The sequence below is a fragment of the Toxorhynchites rutilus genome, chromosome 2, assembly GCF_029784135.1.
Source record: "Toxorhynchites rutilus septentrionalis strain SRP chromosome 2, ASM2978413v1, whole genome shotgun sequence".
Taxonomy (NCBI): domain Eukaryota; kingdom Metazoa; phylum Arthropoda; class Insecta; order Diptera; family Culicidae; genus Toxorhynchites; species Toxorhynchites rutilus.
Window position 1 is genome coordinate 142939658 of NC_073745.1, and position 25171 is coordinate 142964828.

General features: G+C 42.4%; 2 protein-coding genes across 2 annotated transcripts; one reads left to right on the forward strand and one right to left on the reverse strand.

Moving 5' to 3' along the window:
• The first annotated feature begins 16129 nt into the window (after positions 1-16129).
• On the forward strand, positions 16130-17160 carry LOC129767904 (DNA-directed RNA polymerase II subunit RPB3). The gene is made up of 2 exons (XM_055769175.1): positions 16130-16295; positions 16355-17160. Exons 1-2 carry the CDS (start codon positions 16210-16212, stop codon positions 17094-17096), a joined length of 828 nt encoding a protein of 275 aa, XP_055625150.1. The 5' UTR covers positions 16130-16209; the 3' UTR covers positions 17097-17160.
• Positions 17161-17194: 34 nt separating this feature from the next.
• On the reverse strand, positions 17195-17975 carry LOC129767905 (protein Dr1). The gene is made up of 2 exons (XM_055769176.1): positions 17740-17975; positions 17195-17685 (listed from the first exon to the last, which is right to left on the reverse strand). The coding sequence occupies exons 1-2, from the start codon at positions 17833-17835 to the stop codon at positions 17263-17265; spliced, it is 519 nt and encodes a 172-aa protein (XP_055625151.1). The 5' UTR covers positions 17836-17975; the 3' UTR covers positions 17195-17262.
• Between the last annotated feature and the right edge of the window lie 7196 nt (positions 17976-25171).

Genomic DNA, 25171 nt, shown 5'->3' on the forward strand with positions numbered 1-25171 from the left:
CTGCCCGGTCTGCTGGACAATGGAAGAACAGAAAGAATACCCTTACGCCTGAATGGCTACTACTGTGTAATACTATCATAATGCAAATAATTGTAAAATTGCAAAATTCCCTTGCTAACAAGAAATCAGCACCAGGGGTGACAATACGAGGTATGGCTATTAAATAACGGTTACTGGTTACGTAACTGGTTACGAAAAGGGTTATATTTTAAAAATAGCGGTACAACGATATACTCTCCTTCCTATTTTTCACTACAAACCACGTTCCATTCAAACCACTGCTGCTCGCAAACTACTATAGTGACAAAAACTTGTTTTGGCACAGATTGATGTTTGGTGAAAACTGATCCGATGTGGGTTCGAACTCCTGTCGTCTGGATTATCATCCACCAGCTATCTCGCGCGGCTATCTGAAATTTAATTCAACAGCGGTTAAAACTCATACATATGATTCGATATGATAAAACCTAATACATTCTATGCAGTAGGATCAGTCATTCCTGGTTTCCGAGAAATATAAGAGCCACTTTTTTTAAATTTAATTATTTTATTCTTTCGTATGTGTTCAGACATTGCTGTTATGAAATGAAACTTGCCAATGTTAAAGCATTTCATTGACATTTCAATATGATGTAATATGTTCTTTATTAGGAGGTAATATGATTTATTGTTTCATGATTTTCTTCAGCATGCAACACGATTTACTGCAGTACTGAATCGATTTAAATTATACGCTTCTACGACACACAAACTGCATCAGCGTAATAAAAAAATATATTTTATGACAATGTACATCATAAAATTGATGTTTATTATACCGAATTGCGACTTAATTTGATAATGATATATAAAATCAAGTTTTTACATTTTATGCGATTTCAAATATACACGATACATACTTTGATTTATATTATATGCGATTATGATTTATTCTGATTTCTTGTAAGACTTAGCACGTGCAAAATTATACTATTTAATGTTTGCTGGGTAGCCATTATCGGTGAGCAACGAGGAATAAGAAAAAAATCGTTACGCTGCTTCATTTGCGCTTCGCTAGCAATGGAATCGTTAAGTTGCATAGAATCCATGACTATTCGCATTGAGCTTCTTTTCGAAGCGTGGGAAGCGATAATGGCAATGATGCGGTTTTCGTTGGGTAGAGTGGATGGGAGGATGTGGTTTCGGATGGAATGAACACATTTTTTTGACGTAGAACTACGTCTTTCATTAAGGGTGCCAAATCAGAAAACAGGTCACGTTTGTATGAAATAAAGTTAACGTTAATAACTATTTTTGCCGCGAACGGATTTTGGAGATTTACATACTAAACGAATCTGAAATTCCCTAAGATTTGTTTAATATGCTATACATTAGAATCCCATGGTTTGTAAATGGTTAAAATTCATGAAAACTTTAAGCGTTTCTATTTTCCCATACATTTGTTCAGTCCATTTGTCTGCTTTCACGAACAGAGCTGTCAATAACGAGCAACTTATCGACGAGCAACGAAAGGGAAATCGTAGGATATAAAGTCACCGTGAACAAAGGAAAAGAAGAAGAATGAAGGGGAATACTTGCCTAGAGTATAAACATTGGATCTCGCTGAGGCAAACTTTCATTCGGCATCGGACTGTTGAGCAATCCAGTTCACTTTGCTTTCGCTGCGCTTCGATCTAAGATTGGACCCCACCAGTGGTAATTCAACTTGGATATCGGCGTGTGGTTTTTCCAGTTCGTTTTTCGCGTTATTCGTATCGTGTGTTTCCCTTTCCGCGTCATAAATTGGACGCTTCGCGTAGTGGGTTATGAACAAGAAGAAGAGGAAGGCTGGCTCGAGCCCTGCAAAAAACGAACGCATTGCCGGGGGCAATAAAATTTTGAGGCAAGCGTCATCTAATGATGCACGCGATGTTAGTGCAGTAAAAAGCGCTCGCACTGAACCGAGCCTTCGCATCGAACAACAGCGAAGTAGGTGACTTCGGCACGTCGGTCGAAAATGTAAACGCCGTTACCCAGACAGCAACCAGCTCCCCCCGCTGGTGGTGAACGCGGTTGCTCTTGACAAACTCATCAGTGAATTCGCATCGATGGGTGTTACAGTAGAGTACAAGCTGTGTGGCATAATTCAGTCTTTTTCCGACAGTGAACATTGTTTGTTTTCCGTCATAAGGGCTTCGATGGCGCTTTTGACATTGCATGAATTATTAAATTGACGTTATGGCGAAGCAGGCGTTAAGTTTGTGCGCCAAAAAATCATTTAGGGAATACGAACCTCTTTAATGTCGTACTGGAATGTTATAAGTTATTTGGGTTCGCGTGCCAGTCGCAAAATGCCTTCAACTAGGATTGCAGTCTTGATCATAATGAAGCAATGCTACTGTTTTCGGGGTTGCTGATATCAAAAAAAGAGTTTATTTCGCTTGTTTAATCACCAAGAAAGTGAATGTCGTTCAGGAATTTTGTATGTGATTAGGTTTCGCTTGCCAGTAGCAAAACTTCCTCCACTAAGGGTGACATCTGCGCTTAGCTCGAGTATGAGAAAGTAATGCAACTTTTTTCGAGACCAGTAATATAAACAGAAGTGTTTCTTTTGAGAATAGCGCAAAATGATGAGAAGTGTTTATATTCCTAGTAGTTTCAAGCCACCAATGTATGGCTCTGTATGCATGCTATGGTGAACGCTTGTTTGGCGCTTGGTTTACGTTGTACGAACGATGCCTGGAGGTGCAATTCCACTGAGGCAATACTAAATAACATGTAGCACGATATTTGATACTTGCAAGTGTTGTTATTGTTGTTGTTTCCTCGCGGTGAAAAGATATATTGATATAATCGACTGTAACCGAGTCTATGTCAATTGCGAAAAAGGCCACCGGAATAGCGTTCGAGGTAAATTTTCAATGCATTGACATGAAATAAATTGCGACATACGATCAGCTAGTGTATTGTTCTGCGAAGGCAAGAATGAATCATCAGTCAATTATCGTCAACTGATTCTACAATGAAAAAAACATTTCAGAGATTGTTCTACTAAGCAGTTGTTTCTAAAGTTTCACTGCATTATAGAATAATATCCGAAGGTTTAAACAAGCGACTTTTATATTATAATAGCGTAGTTCTACGTCAAAAATGCGGTCGTATCTTGGACACAACCCCCTATAATTTTTCTGCTTGCTGTCGAGAGCGCGGAAGTGTTCTTCTTGTTTTATTTTATATTTTTTTACATTTATATATTTTGTATGATTTATTTTATGGAAAATAAGATAGATACACATATCGTAAATTAATATATTTATAAGTTCTTAAAGTTCAAGCAATTCAAATGTCAAATTTTGTGGAATAGGTGCGTTCGTAATTCTTCGGATTGATTGACGTTTACTCGCAACCGAGTAACTCACAACGTCTAAAACCGGCTTCAGAAACAATTTTCACTAGAACTGATGCAGCATCTAAAGGGTCCCTTACACGATAAATAATAATTACATTATTTCATCAGAATGACAATAACAATGATCGTGTAAAGTTGACAAAATTGATATGACGGGCAATAATGATGCAAATTCGGATTTTCTGATCTCACTCCATCATTTTTGTTATAGGGCAGGGACACTATCATTCTAGGTGTCTAGGATACTGTGCGTTAAAATCTATGTTTGTGAGGAAATTTTCTTTCTATCAGGTCAGTCCCAGCAAACATTAAATCGTATAATTTTACACGTGCCAAGTCTTACAAGAAATCCGAATAAATCATAATCGCATATAATATCAATCAAAAGTATGTATCGTGTATATTTTAAATCGCATAAAATGTAAAAACTCGATTTTATATATCATTATCAAATCAAGTCGCATATCGGTATAATAAACATAAATTTTATGATGTACATTGTCGCAAAATATATTTAATCCGCATCATATGCGTATATTACGCTTATGCAGTTTGTGTGTCGTATAACCGTATAATTTAAATTGATTCAGTTTACTACAGTACAACAGTACACTACAGTCGTGTTGCACGTTGAAGAAAATCATGAAACAGTAAATCATATTAGATCCTAATAAAGAACATATTACATCATATTGAAATGTCAATGAAATGCTGATGCACTCGAATCAAAACATTTCAGATAGCCGCGCGAGATAGCTGGTGGATGATAATCCAGACGACCGGAGTTCGAACCCACATCGGAGCAGTTTTCACCAAACATCAACATTCATATTCCACTCCCAACACAAGTCAATCACACAATTATTATTTCTACAAACATAAATACTCATATATAAAAATGGCGATTCGTGAGGCTATAATAAACATTTCACAAAAATATTTTGCGCCATTTGTTTTATTCCATGTCTGTAATAAATCGTATATGAGTATGGCAAAAGTCGTATTTGGTGACAATTCATGAATATATACATATTAGATCGCAATTCAATTTCAACATAATCGCTATTATAGCCGGTCAAAGTTGCATATTCATCCAAACAAATTCGGTAAGCATTTGCCATGTATGTATATGGCCTCCACTTTTGCATGCATATGCCAGTTAGGCGCATTATATGCCAACCAAATTTTAGGGCATATGATGTTATATATACGCTTGTTATGCGATTTAATGTTTGCTGGGTTTTTATTAAACCAGGCTGGTAGTTTGAGATTTCAAAAAATCAGACAATGAAAACAAGCACTTTGTATGAAAACAGTTATTAGCATTTATTAAAGAAAAAATAATCTTGAAACAATACAATAAACAATAATAGAACGATGTTTATATCATCGCGCTGTTCAAATTGTAAAAATGTTGTAATGTATTGCTAGATTTGGATCGTTCAACACTCCCGAATTGCCGCTCAAACGCATATACGTTATGGTGAAGATGGAAGCTAGCCATTGTAGTAGTATAGGTAAACCCACGTGTAAAAATGAGGTAATAGTGTTTGTGAGAGAAGAGCAAAGCACACGTAAATAAATTAATTCACTTATCAGACTGTGTGTTCATTGACACGAGCCTTTGAATACATTTAAAAAAAATTACGATTCAATACTAAAGCAAAATGTATGAACGATATGTTCCGATGAACAATTGCAAATATAAATATATATAAAAGGTGCATTTGCATATGAAGTAAAATTCTGATCATACGCGAGTGTAACATGACCAAATTTATAACACATGCGAATTGGGGCTCTTTTGGTATTGACAAGTTCTTCCGCACAATAACTCGATGTTGATTATTCCCTAATATTTTCCTTCGTTGATCGTATTGTTTTCACATATTCACGTTGGAGAGCCTTAACCCTTCTTTTCGTTGGCCGAAGCATTTTGATTGAATGTAATACTTTTCCGTTTACTGTTTTCGAATGCAGCCGTGGCAGTGTTCCTAGCTCTGCACTACAATTTTCTTACCCAATGTTAAAGTTGCTAAAACTTACATTATAGACCCATTAAACGTAAAAATAATAATTGTATTGATATCAACACAATTTTATTCTATTGATTTTCATGACATGAAACGCTATGACTCAGGAATAACATTTTATTGAGTGGTTTATATAGCTGTTTCGATGATGTTGTCTGGTATCAGTGTCGAAAAAATAACGATGCTTTCTCCAATACAAACAAAACCATTGCCGATCATTGAAAAATGAAAATTTAACTTTCAGAGCACTTGCTCGAGTTTTCCGACGTTTTTCACTATACAGTGCGACAGCAGATGAAAATTTAATATCTTGTGAGTAATCGATTAGAGTTTGGTTTATATTACTTGATGGGAAGTGTGCGAAAACGATCATTTTCTTCACACTGTTTCGCAAAATTATTGATTTTCGGGCGAGGAGTGAGGGAGGGAGATGAAAGAAATGAGCGTCATTGTGGCAGCCATTTGTGGCTAGCTTCCACCTTCACCTTAAGGCATTCCAATTTCTGATGCTGTTCATTTAACTGATTCGCATATTCATAAATAACATTGGTTTTTTGGATTTGGCCTCAAAACCCCATATGTCGCAAATACATGTGGACATTGATATTCGTGATCACGGATTGCGAAATATTTTCTCGTCTAAGCATCAATATGACTTTCGCTTTTACAGGTAGTGCTTGGCGGCTACAGTGAACCTAGTCGAAACAAAACACCTGCACTATCTTCGTGATCGATGATTACGTTGGCCTATAACCCTTAATTCTTAAATCATGGTAAATATTGTCCGGAAAAATTCGTGCCGATTCTAAGGAAGCATAATTTTTATAGACATATTTATTCGATTATAGATACTCTGTTTTGTTTCTCGATATTTCAGTATCCTGCACACAACTTGAGAATTCCATTCTCTCAGAACTTCTTTATTTTCTCGCCAAAAAACCGGGCAAGGCGCTTTTTATGCGAAACAGTGTGAATTGAAGTTCTTACAGGAATCTTAACAGTTGATAATCTGAAGATGCAATATCTGGCGAGTACGGCGTTGGAGTCTTAGAAGCGCTCTAAAAGCGTTTTGGATCATTGATTTTGATACATTCAGCTGCGAGTAGTCTTGTTGGAACCCAAGGTACCCAAGGTGGGCATAAATTTCTTGTAAAAATATTGTAAATACAAAGCAAATCTCATTAAATTTTGACTTTAAAATGAATGTTCTATTGAAAAAGACATTTAAAGTGTCTACATGGATATCATCTGAATCCCCTCCTCCGTCACCGTGGACAAGCGTGGACCTTTTCGTAACCCTCAACCCAACGCCCCCCCCCCCTTAAGGTTGTCCACGTCGTATGTGGACAGCTCCTATTACAAAAATTTCGACGATTCTAGAATAATATTGTACGATTCTAATATAATTGCGTAGTTCTACGTCGAAAATATACGGTCGTGTCCTAGATACAACCCTTTGCGCAGAGACGAATTCATTGTTTGCAGAAAACCTTTCAAATTATTGATTAGGGTGTTTATTTGATACAAGAAATTCAATTTTCATTGATAATTTTCATTTCGAAAATTTGTTGATTTCACTTACGACTATGGAGGCTAGGGTTGCTGCATTCCTCCAAGCGATAAAAATGATCGTTTAGGGTTGACGAATAATGATAATGCGGAATGGAGTGATTCTTGCTAGTATTGTCATTACTAAAGTGACCAGATGGTCAGAGGTCTAACGCGGACACAAAAAAGAAAACGTTATGTATATAAGTTATGTGAACATAAACCATAGTTTAGCGAGTCTAAACTGATCAGTATTATTTCTTTCTGAGTATCGGCACTCAGTTGTGATTTTTCGGTGGTTTAGATTTTGTTTACGCCCGAAAATCATTCGCTCAATCAGAGCATTTACGCCTGGCAAGTACGATTCAAATTCTACAACTTTCTTTAAATTACCGAATGGAATGATCGCAAATTCCAATTCATTTTTCATCGATTTTAGTGTTAACGTATGCATTCGAAAAATTTGAATAATTCCGGATGGCGATGAAAGATAATTTATAGGAACAATTTTTCTTCAAATCTTACGTTTATTAAGTCTACAACAACTTAGAGATGAACCAGCCTTTGGCTGAAAATCTCTTTAATAAAGAAAGAAAAAAAAAAAAAAAAAAAAAAAAAAAAAAATCTTACGTTTATTAAGTCTACAACAACTTAGAGATGAACCAGCCTTTGGCTGAAAATCTCTTTAATAAAGAAAGAAAAAAAAAATGGTTCTCAAATGGGGATCAACATAGGGTAGGAGCCTGCCTGTTGGTCTCAAATGTTCCTATCTCACGCCTCCACGAAGATCATATGACGACATTTTTAGATCGGGCGTGAACTGGAAACACACACCTGGTCTTGGCTCCGAGAACGGGTGTCGAAAGTGGCTAAGTGAGGGGGTGCGAGCGAGTCAGAGCGCTATATCTCTCCCGGGGAAGGCCTCCCGGGTCATGGAGGCCTTGCCAACCCGCTGTCTCCCGGGCAAAGGAGATACACCCAGAAAATGGAGCTACGTTCACGAAGAGTAATTAGAATGCGATCACCCGAGGAGGGTCCCCGAACTGGAGCTGGTCCTGGAACGGGCGTAAGAGCGAGCGGCCAGCGGCTGGAGGGCGATGTGCAAGAGCGGGCCACCAGCCGGGTTCAAGAGCTACCGCCACACGGAAACAGCAGCCATCGACATCACCCAAGAAACGCTGCGCCTACGAGACGTGTTGCGACTGCCAGACGACAGTCGTCCACACTTGTGGGTACCACTAGGCGCCGGATCATGTGGACACACGAAATGAATGAATTCGTGATCCGCGCCTATTACATCTGCACTGCTTTGGAGACGGACATGAGCGGTCGCCCTCGAATACTAACAATGTTCGAGGAAGCGTATCCAGAGTTCGTCGGGAGGCTTGATCAGAACGCGATGAACGCGAGGCGTAGAGCGATAGTACGCAACAACATGCTCTCCCAAACGCAAATCGACGAGATCAAGCAGCAGGTGCAGAGAGAAATAAGCTCCAGGAACAACAGAGCAAGCGATGTGTCGAGACGAAGTTCAGTACGGCTGAGCAATTCATTCGCGAGTGGGGCACGCGAATCAGCACCAGTGGAGGCCACAGTACTACAACCCCCTGAGCCGGAAGACCCACAGCCAGATCAACAACTACTACGCGATCTGGTCTTCCACTACGACGAGGCGATCTCACAGTTCCGCGACACAGACCCATTGTCGCGCCCCAGGATCCCGAAGTTGCAGCATTACCGCAGGCTGACAAGTGCAGTAAAGCTCATGAACGAGCACGTTCTTCCGCTGCACTTGGTTGATGCTGAGAACATGGAGGAGCTGCAACTGAAAGTTTACTGTGCTGCTGTGGCGACCGCCAAAAGTTTAGGATACCGTATTAGGCCAAGAGGCGGACTGCTCCAACATCTCCGTGAAAGGCGTGAGCCTCCATGGCGAAGGAGATTGGAGCAACGGATCCTAAACAAGCGCGCCGCAATTGGAAGACTGATGGCGTACAAAAGAGGCAGCAGATCGGCGAAATTATGTCGCCAAGTCGCTGTGATCGTGCGGCCTACTGAACTTCGCCAGCTGGGAGCTCACCAGCTGACGGAAAAACTCGACACACTGGTACAGCAATTGAGCGTCCTAACTAAACGGCTGAAACGTTACTCTGACTCTGCAAAGCGCCAGGAACAAAATCGGATGTTCAGAGATAACGAAAAAGCGTTCTACGACCACATTAGCGACGAGAAGCCCGACTACCGCGAAGGTTTGCCAGATATTAGCGATGTGACGAACTTCTGGGCTGGTATTTGGGAGACCCCAGTACAACATCGCGACGGGCAAATGTGGTTAAGACGGGAGGAGGAGAGTTGTGGTGAAATTGGAGAGATGCCAGCTATCATCGTCGAAGAGAACGATGTCCGCGAAGCCTCGCGGTACCTGAGGAACTGGGCAGCACCGGGCCCCGATGGTGTTCAGAATTTCTGGCACAAGAAGCTGACCGTCGCACATCAAAAGATAGCTGAGTGCTTCAACAAGGTGCTACGTGACCCACACAACCTCCCTGAATTCGCCACCCGTGGCGTCACATTCCTCCTCCCGAAAGACAGCAACACATTGAACCCATCAAAGTACAGGCCGATAACGTGCCTATCGAGTCTGTACAAGATATTAAGCAGCATCATAACCGCCAAAGTTTCTGCCCACTGCGAACAACACCATATCATCGCAGAAGAGCAGAAAGGATGCAGAAAAAATACGCATGGCTGCAAAGACCAGGCCATCATCGACGCAACCATAGTCGGCCAGGCGGTTTATAATCAGCGGAACCTAAGCATGGCCTATATCAATTACAGGAAGGCTTATGACTCCATACCTCACTCGTTTCTCGTCCGGGTATTGGAGCTCTACAAAATTGATCCCGTCGTCGTTAGGTTCCTGCAGCATGCGATGAGGCAGTGGAGCACGTCTCTGCACCTTAGTGATGGGGAAAATGTGTTGCAGTCTAGAACGCTGCAGATAAAGAGGGGGATATTCCAAGGCGACTCTTTCAGCCCGCTTTGGTTTTGTCTGGCACTGAACCCCCTCAGTAGGACGCTCAATAGAAACGGTCATGGCTATAAAATAAGGTATGGCGACGGCGCCCACGAAGAAGTGACCCATACCTTTTACATGGACGATCTCAAGGTCTACGCTGATTCACGTCAGCGTCTAGGTGTAGCTATCCGGGTTGTCGAAGACATAAGCAGGGACATCTGTATGGAGTTCGGCCTCGACAAGTGTCGCTGTGTCCACCTGCTGAAAGGACAACTTACCGAATCCGGAGGCTACGAGGTCTATGACGGCGAGTTTATAAGAGACATGGTTCGTGGCGAATCCTATAAATATCTTGGATTCCGACAGCTCACCGGGATTCGCCACTCCGACATCAAGACGGAGCTGCGAGACAAGTTCTTGAGTCGAGTGAACTGTGTCCTGAGGACTTTCCTCAACGCGGGGAACAAGGTACGCGCGATCAACACATTCGCGGTTCCCCTGCTGACCTTCAGTTTTGGTGTAGTCAAATGGAGCAAAACTGACCTAGAGGACCTTGAGAGGAGGATGAGGAAAGCATTCAAAGAGGCCGGAATGCACCATCCTCAATCGGCACTGGAGAGAGTTTCACTACCACGCAAAGAAGGGGGACTTGGAATCGTCGACATTTCTGCACTGTGTGTTGCCCAGGTACGACAACTGCGCGAGTACTTCGCAGAACGCGCCAACCAAAACGCGCTATACCGGGCTGTCTGCGCCGCCGACAGAGGATACAGCGCTCTGCACTTGGCGCAAGCGGAGTACCAACTCAACTGCAATCTGCAGACAGTGGAGGAGAAGATTGCAGCTTGGAAGCAGAAGGCAGTGCATGGTGCCCACCCCCATCAACTGGACCGGCCACACGTCGACAAGGCCGCATCTAATCTGTGGCTAACGCGTGGTGAACTCTCTTCAGTAGTAGAAGCCGACATGATAGCCATCCAGGACAGGATAATGCCGACGAGAAACTGCAGGCGGTACGTCTGGCATCAAGACGTTGATGACATTTGCCGGATGTGCCATCAACCAGGTGAAAACATAGAGCACATTATGGGAGGCTGTCCCGTTTTGGCCAACGCAGCCTACACCGAGCGCCACAACAACGTGGCCCGTATTGTTCATCGACAACTGGCGCTCCAATGTGCTCTACTGGAAGACAACGTACCAAACTACCGGTACCTGCCTGCACCTGTCCTGGAAAATGACCGTTTCAAGCTGTACTGGGATCGCACTGTTCTGACCGACCTCTCGATCCACCACAACCGCCCAGATATAATGGTTTACGACAAGAGCGACCGCAAAGTCACCATCATCGATGTCGCTATTCCACTGAACCAGAATCTGGAGGAGACCCACGGTCGCAAAATCTGCAAGTACCGACCATTGGCCGTGGAGCTCAAGGAACTGTGGGGGCTAAGGGAGGTCCCAAGAATTGTTCCAGTCGTTCTCTCTGGAACTGGAATTATCCCGAAGACACTTCTGGAAGCGCTAAAGGTGTTGAACATCGAGAAGGAATTGGCCGGCATCCAAAAGTCGGTCATCCTTAGCACCTGCGCGATTGTCCGACAATTCCTCGGTCAGGACTAAAACAGCACGAGCATGCAGATACGTGCATTCCGCAGAGCCTAGTCCCCCTTTGGCATTCAGAAGCCCGGGGGCAGGTGAAAATTCTGGCTAGGTTCGCCTAGTTAAGAAGTGAGATAAGTCTGCCAAAAAAAAAAAAGGTTCTCAAATGGGGATCAACATAGGGTAGGAGCCTGCCTGTTGGTCTCAAATGTTCCTATCTCACGCCTCCACGAAGATCATATGACGACATTTTTAGATCGGGCGTGAACTGGAAACACACACCTGGTCTTGGCTCCGAGAACGGGTGTCGAAAGTGGCTAAGTGAGGGGGTGCGAGCGAGTCAGAGCGCTATATCTCTCCCGGGGAAGGCCTCCCGGGTCATGGAGGCCTTGCCAACCCGCTGTCTCCCGGGCAAAGGAGATACACCCAGAAAATGGAGCTACGTTCACGAAGAATACTTAGAATGCGATCGCCCGAGGAGGGTCCCCGAACTGGAGCTGGTCCTGGAACGGGAGTAAGAGCGAGCGGCCAGCGGCTGGAGGGCGAGGTGCAAGAGCGGGCCACCAGCCGGGTTCAACCCGAAGAGCTACCGCCACACGGAAACAGCAGCCATCGACATCACCCAAGAAACGCTGCGCCTACGAGACGTGTTGCGACTGCCAGACGACAGTCGTCCACACTTGTGGGTACCACTAGGCGCCGGATCATGTGGACACACGAAATGAATGAATTCGTGATCCGCGCCTATTACATCTGCACTGCTTTGGAGACGGACATGAGCGGTCGCCCTCGAATACTAACAATGTTCGAGGAAGCGTATCCAGAGTTCGTCGGGAGGCTTGATCAGAACGCGATGAACGCGAGGCGTAGAGCGATAGTACGCAACAACATGCTCTCCCAAACGCAAATCGACGAGATCAAGCAGCAGGTGCAGAGAGAAATAAGCTCCAGGAACAACAGAGCAAGCGATGTGTCGAGACGAAGTTCAGTACGGCTGAGCAATTCATTCGCGAGTGGGGCACGCGAATCAGCACCAGTGGAGGCCACAGTACTACAACCCCCTGAGCCGGAAGACCCACAGCCAGATCAACAACTACTACGCGATCTGGTCTTCCACTACGACGAGGCGATCTCACAGTTCCGCGACACAGACCCATTGTCGCGCCCCAGGATCCCGAAGTTGCAGCATTCCCGCAGGCTGACAAGTGCAGTAAAGCTCATGAACGAGCACGTTCTTCCGCTGCACTTGGTTGATGCTGAGAACATGGAGGAGCTGCAACTGAAAGTTTACTGTGCTGCTGTGGCGACCGCCAAAAGTTTAGGATACCGTATTAGGCCAAGAGGCGGACTGCTCCAACATCTCCGTGAAAGGCGTGAGCCTCCATGGCGAAGGAGATTGGAGCAACGGATCCTAAACAAGCGCGCCGCAATTGGAAGACTGATGGCGTACAAAAGAGGCAGCAGATCGGCGAAATTATGTCGCAAAGTTGCTATGATCGTGCGGCCTACTGAACTTCGCCAGCTGGGAGCTCACCAGCTGACGGAAAAACTCGACACACTGGTACAGCAATTGAGCGTCCTAACTAAACGGCTGAAACGTTACTCTGACTCTGCAAAGCGCCAGGAACAAAATCGGATGTTCAGAGATAACGAAAAAGCGTTCTACGACCACATTAGCGACGAGAAGCCCGACTACCGCGAAGGTTTGCCAGATATTAGCGATGTGACGAACTTCTGGGCTGGTATTTGGGAGACCCCAGTACAACATCGCGACGGGCAAATGTGGTTAAGACGGGAGGAGGAGAGTTGTGGTGAAATTGGAGAGATGCCAGCTATCATCGTCGAAGAGAACGATGTCCGCGAAGCCTCGCGGTACCTGAGGAACTGGGCAGCACCGGGCCCCGATGGTGTTCAGAACTTCTGGCACAAGAAGCTGACCGTCGCACATCAAAAGATAGCTGAGTGCTTCAATAAGGTGCTACGTGACCCACACAACCTCCCTGAATTCGCCACCCGTGGCGTCACATTCCTCCTCCCGAAAGACAGCAACACATTGAACCCATCAAAGTACAGGCCGATAACGTGCCTATCGAGTCTGTACAAGATATTAAGCAGCATCATAACCGCCAAAGTTTCTGCCCACTGCGAACAACACCATATCATCGCAGAAGAGCAGAAAGGATGCAGAAAAAATACGCATGGCTGCAAAGACCAGGCCATCATCGACGCAGCCATAGTCGGCCAGGCGGTTTATAACCAGCGGAACCTAAGCATGGCCTATATCGATTACAGGAAGGCTTATGACTCCATACCTCACTCGTTTCTCGTCCGGGTATTGGAGCTCTACAAAATTGATCCCGTCGTCGTTAGGTTCCTGCAGCATGCGATGAGGCAGTGGAGCACGTCTCTGCACCTTAGTGATGGGGAAAATGTGTTGCAGTCTAGAACGCTGCAGATAAAGAGGGGGATATTCCAAGGCGACTCTTTCAGCCCGATCAACACATTCGCGGTTCCCCTGCTGACCTTCAGTTTTGGTGTAGTCAAATGGAGCAAAACTGACCTAGAGGACCTTGAGAGGAGGATGAGGAAAGCATTCAAAGAGGCCGGAATGCACCATCCTCAATCGGCACTGGAGAGAGTTTCACTACCACGCAAAGAAGGGGGACTTGGAATCGTCGACATTTCTGCACTGTGTGTTGCCCAGGTACGACAACTGCGCGAGTACTTCGCAGAACGCGCCAACCAAAACGCGCTATACCGGGCTGTCTGCGCCGCTGACAGAGGATACAGCGCTCTGCACTTGGCGCAAGCGGAGTACCAACTAAACTGCAATCTGCAGACAGTGGAGGAGAAGATTGCAGCTTGGAAGCAGAAGGCAGTGCATGGTGCCCACCCCCATCAACTGGACCGGCCACACGTCGACAAGGCCGCATCTAATCTGTGGCTAACGCGTGGTGAACTCTCTTCAGTAGTAGAAGCCGACATGATAGCCATCCAGGACAGGATAATGCCGACGAGAAACTGCAGGCGGTACGTCTGGCATCAAGACGTTGATGACATTTGCCGGCTGTGCCATCAACCAGGTGAAAACATAGAGCACATTATGGGAGGCTGTCCCGTTTTGGCCAACGCAGCCTACACCGAGCGCCACAACAACGTGGCCCGTATTGTTCATCGACAACTGGCGCTCCAATGTGCTCTACTGGAAGACAACGTACCAAACTACCGGTACCTGCCTGCACCTGTCCTGGAAAATGACCGTTTCAAGCTGTACTGGGATCGCACTGTTCTGACTGACCTCTCGATCCACCACAACCGCCCAGATATAATGGTTTACGACAAGAGCGACCGCAAAGTCACCATCATCGATGTCGCTATTCCACTGAACCAGAATCTGGAGGAGACCCACGGTCGCAAAATCTGCAAGTACCGACCATTGGCCGTGGAGCTCAAGGAACTGTGGGGGCTAAGGGAGGTCCCAAGAATTGTTCCAGTCGTTCTCTCTGGAACTGGAATTATCCCGAAGACACTTCTGGAAGCGCTAAAGGTGTTGAACATCGAGAAGGAATTGGCCGGCATCCAAAAGTCGGTCATCCTTAGCACCTGCGCGATTGTCCGACAATTCCTCGGTCAGGACTAAAACAGCAAGAGCATGCAGATACGTGCATTCCGCAGAGCCTAGTCCCCCTTTGGCATTCAGAAGCCCGGGGGCAGGTGAAAATTCTGGCTAGGTTCGCCTAGTTAAGAAGTGAGATAAGTCTGCCAATTTTAGTCTACAACAGAATCAAAGATGAACTTTTCGTCTGACTCACGTTGGTCCCTGTGGATCAATAGGGGACTTTTATAAAAATCGTTTTCCAATTTTGTTGCTGTCGCTTCCAGTTGACACTCTCTAAACAAAAAGGCCAATGTCGGTGCGATGAAATCAGCTCAACGTATTAATCTTTGGATGCATTAGAAGCGCTCTTGAACAGTCTGCCAAATAAAAGTTTTTTTTGAGGATATTCTAGAAAATCAACATGATCAAATTGTGATATTGAAATATATTGATATCGCGGGCAAGCAAACCATTTGTCATGACAATTGTCATGCGAAAATGCGAAAACAGAATAGAAACTGATAGAGGTTGGCGTCGACAACATGCCTCATACCGTATGTTTCTATTCTGTTTTCGCATTTACGCTTGACAATTGTCATGACAAATGGTTTGCTTGATCGCGGGACATTTTCGTTTCTTTTGCCAAATGCGGGACGTTTCGCGGGACGAAATCTTACGCGGGACATTTTGTTGAAATGCGGGACTGTCCCGCGTAACGCGGGACGTCTGGTCAGTTTAGTCATTACTGATAATGTCAATGCTACTGATCGTGTAAGGGCCGCTTAAAACTAGCCGTAAATTGAAAAAATTATCAGCGCTACCGGTGTTGTTATTTTCGCCATCACTGTAAGCATAATCGATTTTTATAATGCAACCCCAGCAACAGGGAGTGCTTATCGAGCATCGATAATAAACGATGAAATTAAAGCTGTCAAAAAAGTTAAAAGCAAAGCTACAACCGAGGCAGAATACGTACGGTTCGCGGTTTGTTTTATAGTTAGTTCGTTTAATATTTAAAAAAATGCCTTATGCTAACCAGCCTTCAGTTACTATCACTGAACTTACAGACGAAAATGTTAAATTTGTCCTTGAAGATACAGAATTAAGGTAGTATAATGTAAATTATTCGCCGAGTGTGAATACAAGGTTATGTTTTTATTCCGCAGCGTCGCCAATAGTCTGCGCCGAGTTTTCATCGCTGAGACCCCAACTCTGGCTATTGATTGGGTCCAACTAGAATCCAACACAACTGTACTGGCGGATGAGTTCCTGGCGCATCGTGTAGGCCTAATCCCGCTGATTTCCGACGAGGTTGTAGAACGGATGCAGTATAGCAGAGATTGTGTATGTCCAGATTTCTGCACCGAGTGTAGCGTTGAGTTTACGCTTGATGTTAAATGTAGTGAGGAACACACCCGGCATGTTACAACGGCAGATTTCAAAACGAGTGACCAGCGGGTGTTGCCAGTTACATCGCGACACCGTGATGATGAGGATAACGAATATGGCGAGGGAACGGATGAAATTCTAATTATCAAGCTTCGTAAGGGCCAGGAACTTAAGCTGCGCGCTTATGCTAAGAAAGGATTCGGAAAGGAACACGCCAAATGGAATCCCACCTGCGGTGTTTGCTTCGAATATGATCCGGACAACGCTATGCGACACACCCTCTTCCCAAAGCCAGATGAGTGGCCAAAATCGGAACACACCGAATTGGAAGACGATAAATACGAAGCGGAATACAATTGGGAGATGCGACCGAATAAATTCTTCTTCAACGTCGAATCATCTGGTGCGCTGAAGCCGGAAAATATCGTAATGATGGGAGTGCAGGTGCTGAAGAATAAACTATCCAATTTACAGACGCAGCTCAGTCACGAGACGCAAAGTGATGCTTTGGCTATTTAAATGAACTATGTTAAGAGAATCAATGTATGAACTAGATTTGATAATATAAGCACTTAATCACAAATTGCTGATTGTCATCACGAAGAGAAATGTTTAGGTTCCTTACAAATAAAACGTGTAATAACATCGCTTATACGGTCTTGTTCGTCTCGAATCTTTGCGTACATCAATAGTCATCACTGTCATCCTCGTCCTGAGATATCTGCTTCTGATACAACTCGGCATTCTGTTGTAAACTATACCACTGTTGCTGTTCGGCCGCCGCTTGTTCCTCCTTTGCCTTAGCGAATAGCTCCTGTTGTTGCCGAAGCAACTCTTCCTCTGGAATTCCCAAGTTTTCAAGCCGTGTGCTTTGCCTTCGTCGTTTCGCCGCCACTTCTTTGCAATCATTCAGGACCGCTTCCGCTTCCTGCTTGTAATCCTTGAAACCTAGCCGATCCAATGCCTCCAGAACATGTTCCGCGTTTATTGTTTTCTTGTTCCGTTGGTTGCAAACCTCATTGGCTTCCGAGCTGATTAGATGTATAAACTCAGTGCAGCAGTTCAGAATCAGTTCGCGGCTTTCATTCGCTACTCGTATCGAGGGTACCTACGGTGATGGTAAAGTGTGAACACAGTCTGATCCTAAATCCGAGAAACTAACCAGCTCTTTTATAATTTTGTTGATGCTGGCCCGGGGCAGTGTAAGCTCATCATCCTCTGTGTTGGGTGGACACAGTTCGTCGTGTGGATCGGACATTGCAGAAACTTTGTAAAATATTTGTTCCTCGAAGTGAAATCGAACACCGGTGTATAGGTAAATTAATAACAATTATCCAATAACCGTTTCCAGCAAATTATGCATTCGATGTATAAACAAACAGTATGGCTACACAAACAACAATCACATTTATACGTCAAAATTATTTTCATCGACTTTTGTGTCATTGAAAAACGTAACGTTCTGTTACGTTTTCAGAAAAAAAAAATCAAAAAGGGCCTATCGCGAAAATGTGAACATTTTTTTTACATTTTCGTTTGAGAACATAACCATCTATCAATTCAATTAGCAAAACTCAGCCGTATGGCACCCGCCATGTTTTTGGTGCCAACATCTCACACGTCAGAAGTATTTGTTTTCTTCAAAACAGCGATCCGCGTTGAAGGCAGTGAGCTTCGTTTACTAGTTGAGGGGAGCGTCAAAGAACAGCTGATTTTCAGGCGGAGTGAACGTTTTCAAAATTAAAAATTATGAATGAAAATTAGCTTTTCCATATCAAATTAGTATTCTGTTTAAATTAAAAACATTTTTGTTTGCAGGAGGGGAAAAAGTCTCATACGAAAATTGTTTATGAAGACAACTTTATATTATAGAGAAAAAAATAAGCAAAAAATTTGGAATTGTATGACCATATGGATGAATGAAAGTCAGAAATACGTGTTTCTAATAATTAAATAACATAATGTGAAAATTTTCATTCAAATTTTAAAATTTGAAAACTGGCTCCGTGTCTTCTAATCTGATAGAGATTACACTAACGATTTTGGGACCCAAATTATGGCTCTAACTTGAAGTCGCCACCAGACGTCGACGTCATCGCGAATTACCAATTTACCACCATCTGACATATCGTGATGTCGATGATGAACTTTTACAGCAGAGGGATAGTGAGATAGGCGGTGACGGTAAGTAGAGTGAGATAGCGATAATCGTGTCAAACACCTGGCAAAACTGCTAAGAATATATAAAGGGCCTGATTCTCGAATACACTTCACGGTGGAAACGGAATGAAACGTATCCGCGATGGCAACGGTACGGTGTCGACATCTGGATACGAGATTAGTTTCCCACTAAAACTCATCATTGGCCCTGATTCTCGAATACACTTCACGGTGAAAACGAAATGTACGGCACGCCAATGAACTACGTTTTACGAGTTAGTGAAGTGTCGAAGATAATGATGAGTTTTCAGGCAGAATGAGCACTTTTCAAATAAAAAAATCATTAATGAAAATTAACCTCTTCGTATCAAACTGGTATTCAATGTGAGTGGAAAACTTTGTTTTCTTCATTTCTTCCATTATAATGGGCCTGATTCTCGAATACACTACGAATACACTTCACGGTGGAAACGGTATGAAACGCATTCGCGATGACAACGGTACAGTGTCGACATCTGGATGCGAGATTAGTTTCCCACTAAATTTATCATTATAATATCAAATTATCTTCAGATTAAATTTTCGTATGAGATTATTATATCACATGAAGAAAACAAAGTTTTCCACTCACATTGAATACCAGTTTGATACGAAGAAGTTAATTTTCATTAATGATTTTTTATTTGAAAAGTGCTCATTCTGCCTGAAAACTCATCATTATCTTCGACACTTTACTAACTCGTAAAACGTAGTTCAATGGCGTGCCGTTTATTTCGTTTCCACCGTGAAGTGTATTCGAGAATCAGGCCCAATATCAAATTGGGCCTGATTCTCGAATACACTACGAACACACTTCACGATGGAAACGGTATGAAACGCATTCGCGATGACAACGGTATGGTGTCGACATCTGGATGCGAGATTAGTTTCCCACTAAATTTATCATTATAAAATCAAATTATCTTCAGATTAAATTTTTGTATGAAATATTTTTGTTTTCTTCGTGTGATATAATGTTTTCCACTCACATTGAATACCAGTTTGATACGAAGAGGTTAATTTTCATTAATGATTTTTTATTTGAAAAGTGCTCATTCTGCCTGAAAACTCATCGTTATATTCAACACTTCACTAACCCGTAAAACGTAGTTCAATGGCGTGCCGTTTAATTCGTTTCCACCGTGAAGTGTATTCGAGAATCAGGCCCTCAGGCTCAAGTAGATTTTTGCAAGAGGCGCTATCTAGACGTCAACCTTATGAACTTTTCAGTCGAACTGTTAGTGAACAACTTTAAAAGGGGGGGGGGGGGGGATTCACAATGTCCACGCTAGTCCGTGGGACAGTGTAGGTGTACTGATAATTTCCACGTGGACACATTAAATAAGTATTTAACACTCCTTTACTCGCGCATTGGTCTGTCAAACCGAGAAATCAATAATTCGTTCATTTCTCAGAAAATATCAACACTACGACTTTGCGATTCTCTCTAGTTTTGTTATTCGTCGTTCGTCATCGTTTAACATATCGCATGTGTTGGGACGTGTGCCACTTTTTAACACTTTCGGTCTGACACACCGACGCGAGTATAGGAGTAACTTTTTTGGACAAGTGCCTTTTTTCATATTCCAGAATATTGTTGAATGAAATTTATAAGTTAATGATAGTGGCGTGGAACATTTATTGAATACTAGCTGACCCGGCAAACTTCGTCCCCTCCAAAATTTATTTTTCGTTATCACATCCACGTTTTCTTACTAAGCGCACGTTCATGGGTCCAATCGCAGAACTGTTTATTGATTGATCTTCTAATCTACCCCTTAAAATTATTTCTTACTATAAAATTTCAGTACTTCTACCAAAACTTGACATTACAATATCAAATTAATTGCAGACACAATTCTCTTGCGAGATTTTTCATCCACTTGCAAATAACATGTTTCTGCGTTACATGGAATAAATGTTTGACACAGAAAATATGATAGAATGAAGACAACTCTAAATAGTACAATTCCTTTCTCGAGTTTTGCTCTTATCAACATATTCGGCGATCCATTTTTATTTATATAGATAGAAGACGATATGGGAGTGCGTTTTATCACATTAAAATCAATTTCCACTTTCGAACGAAGATCAGTTTCGTTAGCGCAAACATCAAATGAACTAACAACGCTTGTCAGTATGTAATTGTACAACACATGCGAATTGAATTTTTCGAATTATCCCATTTTCCTTCAGTTTTCCGAAAAATTTCAATTGTCATATTTGGTTGGAATATGTGTCTTATTTTTTGGAACCCCTCTCCATTCCAGAGAAGGGAGGGGTGTCATACCGTCATAGACACCTTCCTCGTACCCAAAAATCCTCATATACTAAATTTGGCTCCATTTGTTTGATTAGTTATCGAGTTATGCAGAAATTTGTGTTTCATTTGTATGGCAGCCCCCCTTAGAGAGGGGTAGGAGTGTCTAACCACCATAGAATCATTTATTGCACTCTAAAACCTCCAGATGCCAAATTTTGTTTCATTTGCTTGATTTATTCTCTAGTAATGGGAAATTTGTGTTTCATTTGTATGGCATCCCCCCCTTAGAGAGGGGGAAGGAGTCACGAACAATCATAAGAACCTTCCCCGTCCCCAAAAACCCCTACATAAAATTTTCATATTAATCGGTATTAACTATTCGTCGATATATTCGTAATTAGACTTATACGTTCAAAAGCAAAATATAAATGTTTGACTTTCGTCTGGTTATTCGCTAAATATAATGTTTATACATATACACTCTTGTGAAAGAATTTCACTTGTGGAAGAATTGTAAACAGTAAACTATAAACTAATCGGTGGCTTATGGTAATTTTTAACAGTTACAGTTTCGGGGATATTTATTTTATAATGGACAATATCGACAAGAAAACAAGAAAAAGAAAAGGAAGTTTTTTTTTATTTTTTTTATCCAAAATATATATTTTTATTAAGGCTCATATGGCGTCAGCCTAACGGGGCCGGGAGTTCAATATTTCGACAATGTTTGCTTACAACTATGATAATAATATGTAACCGATTACTCGCGGTTGGCTCGAGGTTAGTATTACAAGTGTTCTCATAATTGGTATGTTGCAGTCTTCGATGCTCTGTACGCGTGCCCGACACGGGATACCTCCTATTGGGATGCAGCTGACCATTAATCAGCAACGCCCCCCTAGTCTGCACCCCATATCTAGCGTGGTGCGTCTTTCTCGACTCGAGGAATCCAGGATAGAATGGTCACTAGCCGGCGCAATCATCAGCTCGTGTAGAGTTGTCATGAGCGGTACAACCTTTGGCTCTTGTTGAATAATCAGTGGACTGCACAACCTTTGGCCCGTGTATCTGTAAAGAGTGTGTGTATGTATTGCCGCGACTAAGTAAAAGTTTATCGTTTGAATAGGAGGGATATGAAACAGGGACACAACGAAGGAAACATCATTAAACGTTGACATCGGCGTTTCTGAGGAACAGGTATAGATGAAGCAGTAGATCAGGATCACGGCTACCTAAGATATCCCGGATGGGGATATCCGATTGTCTGCCTTGTGCTCTCAGTGCTCTAGAGAGCTGAGAGCGAGCAGCATGGAACCGGATACACGACCAGACAGCATGCTCGATGTCGTGGTAGTCATCGCCACAATCACAAAGATTGTTTGCTGCGAGCCCAATGCGATAGAGATGCGCGTTTAGGTTGTAGTGATTGGACATAAGCTGAGATATCACGCGAATGAAATCACGACCTACATTCAATCCCTTGAACCATGCACTCGTCGAGACCTTAGGGATAATCGTGTGTAACCAACGACCGAACTCATCTTCACTCCACATGCGCTGCCAACTTACGAGCGTATACTGACGAGGAATGTGGAAAAATTCATTATAAGCAATTTGCCTTTCAAAAAGTGTGCCTTCTAAAGCGCCCACCTTAGCTAGCGAGTCCGCTATCTCATTCCCCGGAATCGAGCAATGAGAGGGAACCCATGCTAAGGTAATCTTGAATAATTTTTCGACCAAAACACTCAATAGATGTCTTATTCTAGTTAGGAAATAAGATGAGCATTTATCAACTTTCATTGAGCGGATTGCCTCTATTGAGCTGAGACTGTCTGAAAAAATAAAATAGTGGTCGATGGGCAATGTTTCAATGATCCCTAATGCGTAATATATCGCACCCAGTTCAGCGACATACACGGAACAAGGATCTTTGAGTTTGAAAAAGGCACTGGAATTTTCATTGAAGATGCCGAAGCCAGTGGATCCGTTTATGAATGAACCGTCAGTAAAGAACATTTTATCAGATCTAACTTTCCCATATTCTGCCGAAAATATCGGCGGAATAGAATCGGAGCGTAGGTGATCTGGCATTCCACGCCAAGTTACTAGAAATCATCTTTTATATAAATATTTTATATCATCTTTTTATGCCCCATCTAAAAAAGACATATCTTAGTTTCCCAAGAATACAGAGACAAAGAATATTACAAATATGCAAACTTTATATTCCAGAACCTTTATCATCCGGTAATTATCTAGAAGGTCGTTATACATTCTTCTCTTCGATAAAAGACCCGAAAAACACGCAACAAATGCATGAAATGTAAAAAATATGTTTGTTTCGAGCATGCAGTTATACTATGTTCTGATTCTTACTCCAATGAAACCACAATCGATTTATACGTTTTTATGTTATTTTATAACTCTTTATACTTCCATGAATTATATTCAGCTGCTTACTTTTAATTAATAACAGTGAAAAATTCGAATTTCGTTATTTGGGTTGGAGTATCAAAAATTACTCTGTTTTGAGGAGGCTGAACTAGATGATTATTAAAACATAATAAAGACGAAGAAAACATATTTTTTGGAGTTTTTCCATTCCATTCATACCCTCTTCATCAAATAAATGCCAATAAAGCCTGTAAAATACACAATGGAAACATTACAGAGAAGTTCAATTTTCGGTCTGTGACACCGTGCGCGAGTATACGTGTTATGATTTCGCACGCGAGTACAGGAGGGTTAATAACCGTGAAAATTCGAATTTCGTTATTTGTGTTGGAGTATCAAAAATTACTCTGTTTTGAGGAGGCTGAATTAGATGACTATTAAAACATAATATAGACGAAGAAAACATATTTTCTGGATTTTTTGGACGTAGGACTACGTCTTTCATTTCTATACCGGGGTGTAAAACCAAAGTTTCGAGAACGAAAGCGTTACGCTGGAGACCGAGATTTTGAGCGTTAATAGCTCTTAAACAACTGAACGAAATGGTATGATAAACACTTCATTTGAAAGATAAAATGTCTACGCGTCATATACTTGTTACATTTTCATCCAAAAACTTGTTTCAATAGTCTTAAAATTGCTTTCAAAACAGGCTATTGAAATCACCAATCGGTATATAAGCGAGCGCCGCTCGTAAACCCATTCAGTTATGATTGAACAGCGATTGGAGCATGTTGTCGCTGTTGTTGTGAAGCTAATTTCGTTTATCATGAAAACGCTGATGAACGGTGTCACCAAGAGCCTGTTTGTGCACCTAAGGCCAAAAGGGAATCCATCAGGAGGAGAGTGATGCCACGGTTCCGCTTGAAACATCGGAGCAGCCACCACACACACACACACACATACACGCGCGGAATTCTCGTTACTGAAAAATAATCTGCCAGTTCCCCTGGGAATTGAAAAATACATTCATGCGAAATAGTTTATTTTAATGTTTTCTATCCATATAACACTGCAACCAAATACATTTGGTTTTGTTATTTTTCAATCAATCGCAATTAACAGGAAAGCTTCTGAATATTTTTTTCCCCATCAGTGGAAATTTTCGTATCCAATATTGGATGCATAACATGAAAAACGAAAAATGTTTCACATCGCGAAAATCAAGTCATTTTCGAGCGATTATTTGCTTTCTACTCATATAATGCTGCGACCAAATACATTTCGTTTTGAATTTTTTAAATCAAGTGCGATCAACGTAAGACCACGTCTTTCGGCAATTTATTAGAGGTGCAATGAATCTTTAGGAATTCCCGCTCTACGCGCACTGGCAAACAATGTTTACTCAACAATTTCTCAAACGAGAAATGGGTGTTGTGAGAAAGGATTAGCGAACGCGAAAACGACAAACGGGAGAAAGATACGTTTGGAGGTTGAAGGAAATTGGCAGAAAACTTCTTCATTCTATCATTCAAATAATGTGATTCATACCACATCGTTTTGCCAGAAAGAGATTATTAATGTTCAAAGGAGGAATCGAGTCCTCCGAGAAAATTACCCAGCGCAAATTAGAGTCGACTATCGATTGCGGCATTCGTACACAAATAATTTTATAATGCAGTTTCACCAAAGTGATTTCTTCGGATATATTCACTACATCATGTCATGTATTTCATAT